The sequence below is a fragment of the Phalaenopsis equestris genome, unplaced genomic scaffold (assembly GCF_001263595.1).
Source record: "Phalaenopsis equestris unplaced genomic scaffold, ASM126359v1 Scaffold221456, whole genome shotgun sequence".
NCBI lineage: Eukaryota > Viridiplantae > Streptophyta > Magnoliopsida > Asparagales > Orchidaceae > Phalaenopsis > Phalaenopsis equestris.
The window spans coordinates 18,543-24,774 of NW_018239676.1; the positions used below are offsets into that span (position 1 = coordinate 18,543).

Here is a 6,232-nt window from a genome sequence, read left to right on the forward strand (position 1 = left end):
CAGTGATAGCCAGAGCGCCATATTCCTAGCTAGAAATCTAGCATTTCAATCCAGGATCAAGAACATTCAGATCAGATATCACTTTATTCGATCATTGTTAGATGACAGACAATTACTACTTGAGAAAATTTGTGGAAGCAAGAATCCTGCTGATATGTTGACCAAGGACGTCACACTTGAGAAATTGAAGTTGTGTTCGACTTCAGTTGGTCTTCTAGCTTGAAGACAGGGGTTTTGAGTTACAGAGGTGGAGGATATCACGTTTGAGGACAAGGGCAGAACAGCCAATGGATGGTGTAGTTAGTGTCCCAATCTCCAAGTGGGAGAATTGTTGAGGAAGGTGGAGACCCGATCCACTTCCTATTACGGCAGATTCTTTGATAAATTGATTCTAATTTATCTGCTCTTAATTCATTTCCTTATGTATTTTATTCCCTATCATAGTTTGATGATTCTCAATTTTTATTTAAAGCAGTTGCCTTCTATTGACAGGAAGAATTAAGGAAAGCTTAATTAATTATTAAGCTTTACCAGATTAATCTCTGGCCCCTCCTGTTGCAATAAGGAAAAAAACAATGAATTTGATAGCTTGCCTTAATGGGCTTTATATGGGTCATTAAAGCATGATTCCATGAAATCACAAAATTAAGGATTACCAAACCAAGCTGGATACTGTGAAGCTTTAAAAGTGACTCACGATTACAGGGATGGGTATGACTCTCCAAACAGATTTCTCTCCTGAGATTATATTTTGTCGTGAGACTGAAATAAAGGAATCACAAAGAAGTTTTTCTTTAAAAGTTGTCTTTCTTCTTCTTGGTGTGACTCTCAGTTTAGAGAGAGAGAGAAGGTGAGGAGAGAGAGAGAGAGAGAGAATTCGTTCTTATAAGTCGACGTGGTCGACGGTGTAATCCTCAAAGCTAATAAAATCCTCTGCAGTTCCGTGGACGTAGGCAGTTTGCCGAACCACGTAAATCTTGTGTCGCCTTTTCTGGTGTAATTTTTCTAGATCTGTTTTTCGCTTTATTGCCGGCGTTTTTTCATAACAATAAGCGCTCTAGAAAACTCACATTAGCATGTGTGGAGATATAAATATAAAAATATATAATATAACGCCTGAGAAAAAAAAAAAGTCCACAGTTCCAAACGGATCGAGTGTTCATATTCCCACAAAAAATAAAATAAAAAAGAAACTTACTCAGATACCACACAATTCTTATGCATTTACATGACAAACACCTAAAATTTAATATTCATATTTATAACACTGGTGCTACACGTTTATGCTCGAAATATGTATTCATATTTTTATAAAGTTAGTAAAAATAATGTTTATAATACAATATTAAATATTTAAATGATATGCATAAAAATAAATAAAATTTAGATGTTAAAGTTTGTAAATATATAAGAATTATATGTTATGCACATGTAAATACCCCTAATATAATTCTGTTGGTTGGGAGCTTATAAAATTCAAAATACAAAGTCTTATATATGGTATGTGTATCTTTGTGCATTTTTAATTAAAGCGAACAAAATATCTAATAAAAAAACTTCCTATATACAAATGAACCACTCTTTTGATCCATTTTTCAAAATCTCACTCCAATATCATTTTAATGGTAAAACCCCAGCCCACATTTTTATTTTTATCAAATTCTCTATAGCTTGACCTCGAGGCACATAAATACATCGAGCCACATTTAAATTCTTTAGTTCTGTGGTTCAAAAAAATCACACTAATAATTAATTTGTAAAAATTAAAATTTACGATGGTCTATATATTTATCCCAAAAAAAATATAAATATTGCATTGTAATAAATGCAATTAATGGAGATGCGACCTTAATTGGGTAAACACTTAATTAATAAAAAGTCTAACACCTGGAAAGTTATTCAAATCCAAGATGAAATTCGTATTTAAGAACTCAATTTTCAATTTTGTCAAAACCAAAATAAATAAATATATAATACTAAAAATAAACACAATTTCCTATCTTCATTGAATGGACAAAGAAAAAACAGGAACATAGAAAGAGTGCCTGCGTGTCTATCTCATGGCGTTGCTGCCCTAAGCGGCGTGCGGCCGCCCGATGCCGGCTTGGACGGATCATCGGACGAGGCTCGCAACGCATCGTCCCCCTCCGACGTGCCTCCGCGTCCTCCGGCAATGTCTTCCATCATTCTGACAACATTCGCAATCTCGGGCCGAGAGTCCGGCACCAACGCCACGCATGCCATTGCGATCTGGAGCAGCTGCACCATCTCCTCCTCAGTATTAGCGTACCTCATGAGCTCCACATCGAACACCTCCGCCGTCCACTCCTCCCTCACAACCGCTTGCACCCATCGCGGCAAATCAATACCCTCTTCCCCGGCGATCGACGGCTGGTTTGGCGCCTTCCCCGTCAGAAGCTCCAGAAGCAGCACCCCGAAGCTGTAAACGTCCGATTTAAACGTCGGCTTCCGTGTTTCCACCACCTCTGGCGCGCGGTAACCGGCCGCCGCGCGGCTCATGGCAGATCCGCTGGGCCCAAAAATCGGGGCGAGGCCATAATCTGACAGAACAGCGGCGTCCGGGTCGGACCGGAGGAGGACGTTAGAAGCCTTGATGTTGCCGTGAACAACCCGGGGGGCACTGTGAAGGTGAGCGAGGCCGCGGCCAGCAGCGAGGGCAACACGCATTCGATTTTCCCAGTCCAGAGGCGTCCGACCTGACCCCCGGCTCCCTGTAGCGCATTGTATGACGCATCAATAAGACAATGTACTTATTACACGATTAAGGAACAAGCGGAAAAGGACGTTTTCTTTCGCTTTCCGAAGGCAAAATCCGTGATGAATATGCTACAGGAAAGCCGCGTTTATACAAAACAAACAAGCCGTGATAAATTGTACCGAGGAATTTTCGAACATAAAAACAAAAAATGACGGGAGAGGAGGAATGGATCGACAGCCCCCGGTAGTATTCAAGCAATTTCGTATTATGTTTTGATAATTTGATATCATATCGGAAAAGAATGTTGTATTACTCATTTATTTTATACCAATAACCCTATAGTACGAGTCACAACTCCAAAAAGATATTAAATTTTACTACATATGTACAAAAATCTCAAATTTCAGAGCCGGGCTCTAACCCCGTTATTAAGTATAGATAATTCGCTTAAAAAACATTTCCATGTAAGTTGACACTCCACATATTTTATATTTGGGATGCTTACATTCATAACATTGCTAATTACAAAATTAGCACCTAAATAGTTTTTTAACTATCAAATCGGAGCATGCCATTGCATGTTACAATAAAATCATTGGGATTTCATAAAAATGAAAAACACGAGTTGGGAATTTAAGGTGTATTTTATATTTGAGAGAGAATTTGAGAAAGATAGGATGAAAAATGATCATATTTTTGAAAATAGCAATATTTAGAGTGATATGATAGTTTTTAAATTGGTTTTAAAATTACCTGTTCATCATCCCAAGCCGCTATAGATTCAAGTCTCAACCATTTAAATTATAGTGGATAAACTGAAGAGCAAATCAGATATAAAGTATGAATATAAGATAAATCGAGCATTACTATATGAATTTTCTTTATACATAATTGTTTCGCTTGAAAAGGGCAGTTTCAAAAAATAGCAAAAGGCCGAGACTTTAAATTGTAGGGTTAAGATGGGCAAAATTTCGAAACAAACCGGGAGAACAATGCAAGAAAACATGCTCATATTTTAACGTGCCCACGAAGGCTGTCGGGCAGCGGGTGCGACTCATGTGTCGCGCAAAGGGAATGTGGATTGCATCAGTGTGGCCCTCGTAAAGCGAAAGACGATTTCTTTAAAAAAAAAGGGGCGCTCAATTTGCAAACCGCCCCTCTACATTTTAAAAAAGCGCAAAACCCATATATTATTTTATCTATATGTTCTGAAAAAGTTTAAAAGTTCGTAAAAATCAGTTTTGATGTGAGATGCGTAAATGCATAAGAATTGGGTGCTACGGATGTAAATTCCGCTTAAAAAAAAAGGGTGGTAATCTTACCGTGAAGGTTGGAAGACAGACTGCCGGCGGCGAGGTAGTCGTAGACGAGGAGTTTCTCGTCCTTCGAATAGTAGTACGCCCTAATTGCTAGCAGATTTCGGTGCTCGACTTTGCCAAGAGCCTCTATGTTGAACTCGAAATCGCGCTTGGAGACGGTGACGTCCTTTAGCCGCTTGACAACAACGGTGGTGCCTTCTTCCAATACTGCTTTATACGAAGTACCGACGCTTCCCTTTCCCAACACTTCAGCTGACGCTCTGAGAAGATCCTCCAGATCAAAGCTATAACCTCCACCACTACCCACAAACACTAACCGATTCCTATCACCTTCGCTGGCAGTTGCGGCCGCAATGTCTTCCTTCGATGATGAAGTCGTTCCGACATCCCCAGATCTCCCAATAGGCCCTGCTGCCGTAGCCACTGGCTTCGTCCTTGCTTTTGCCCTTCGGCTCTTCTTCCGCCTTGCCGACAAGCAGCAGAAGAGCAGCAGGAGCAGCAGGAGGAGTAGCACCACGCCGCCGGCGACTGCGATGCCGATGATCGCCTTCGTTGAGAGTTTCTTGGAGCTTTTCCCCTTGGGGCTTTCCGGTGGCGAAGTCGGAGACGGAGATGGTGAGGGGAAAAAGGGGGCGCAGGGGGCGAGAGGCCCACCGCAGAGCTGTAGGTTTCCAATGAAGTCTGATGCCGGGAATTTAGCTAACGCGTCGGGGATGGATCCATTTAGGGAGTTGTACGAGACATTGAAGCTTGTGAGTCCTGGGATACTGATGCTAGGTAGGCTATTGGAAAATCTATTTTGTTGGAGGAAAAGGCCGGTGAGGCGGGTGAGGTTGTTGACAGCGAAGGGGATCTCGTTGGAGAAGTTGTTTACGGAGAGATCTAAGCGGGTTAGCCGTGTGAGTTTGGGGATTGCCGGTGGGAACGGGCCGGATAAGAGATTATTCTGGAGGAAGAGGCTGTGGAGTGCGGTGAGATTTGACAGATCCTGAGGTGGAGAGCCAGAGAGGCGGTTGGATCTGAGCGAAAGGATTCGGAGAGAAGAGAGACGGCCAAGGGTTCCCGGTGGAATGGGGCCAATGAGGCCGGTGGCAGGGAGGCGGAGGGCCACAACAGCAGTGCGGTTCGCGTTGCAAGTCACACCTACCCAATCGCAGGCTGATGCCGAGGCATTCCATTGGATACGCTGAGAGTGAGGAGTTTGAGAGATGAAAGCAAGGAGGGCGGCGCGGTCGCTCGTCGGTTCGCCGGCCGCCGATATAAAAAAAAACATTAGCAAAAGGAATCGACGGAATGCCATTGGAATTACATTAGAGGATTATGGGTTCCTCTGCTCAAGAGAAAGACGATGGCCCTGGGACGATTGAGATTTTAGTGAGACCTCCATGACGGAAAGTGGAGGCTCCTCAAGGGAATGGAAGAGGCGAGGCGACTAAGGGGGCGGAAAGACAAGATATCGAAGCCCCGGGAAATATATTTTAGAAGATTAATAGGAATTGTTCGGCCCGTGAGGCCTTGCAAAGTGTAAATTTTATTTAGGACTTTTTTGCATTTATATTTTTTTAAATAATTTTATTAATAGATGTAACTCTTAATTCTTTTAAGAGAATTATATATATATATATATATCCCAAATATCAATTTTTCATGCGCTAGACCCCATGATGAGAGTCATCGTCATGTGCCTAAATATTCGAGAACCTAGCGCCGTTGAGGATCAAACACGTGACCTAAGGGGACTTATAGTGAACCCCACCAACCAACAGGACACGACTTGCGGCACATACACATACATATCTAAACACATCAAAACAATTAAAATAATAACATTTATTCTAATTTGATCCTAGTGGGTGTCAAAGTCCTGGCCCCCCACACCCCACCCTCCTCCCCTACCCCTGCCGGCACTCGCACTTCGACATTTTTGTCTTTTAATTCACCTAACATTTTCATCATATTCAAATCAACATTTAATTCATCTAATTGGCCTCTTTTTTATAATAGTTAACATTTTCCGATAAGTGTTCTACAATTACTTGATGATAATCGGTCTCTTCGCTTGTTCTAAAATTTATAGTATGACAAGCTTCCTATCTTAGGATACTTTCGTAGAATCTAAACCAAATCAAAATTTTAGGCTAGGGAAAAAATTTGTAAACTAGAACTTTTTCCATTAGGATTCATCTCATTCCCC

General features: G+C 41.5%; 1 protein-coding gene across 1 annotated transcript; it reads right to left on the reverse strand.

Moving 5' to 3' along the window:
- Positions 1–1,971: 1,971 nt before the first annotated feature.
- LOC110037575 (probable inactive receptor kinase At2g26730) lies at positions 1,972–5,507 on the reverse strand. Its single transcript, XM_020742249.1, has 2 exons — positions 4,042–5,507; positions 1,972–2,732 (listed from the first exon to the last, which is right to left on the reverse strand). Exons 1-2 carry the CDS (start codon positions 5,336–5,338, stop codon positions 2,059–2,061), a joined length of 1,971 nt encoding a protein of 656 aa, XP_020597908.1. The 5' UTR covers positions 5,339–5,507; the 3' UTR covers positions 1,972–2,058.
- Positions 5,508–6,232: the final 725 nt, after the last annotated feature.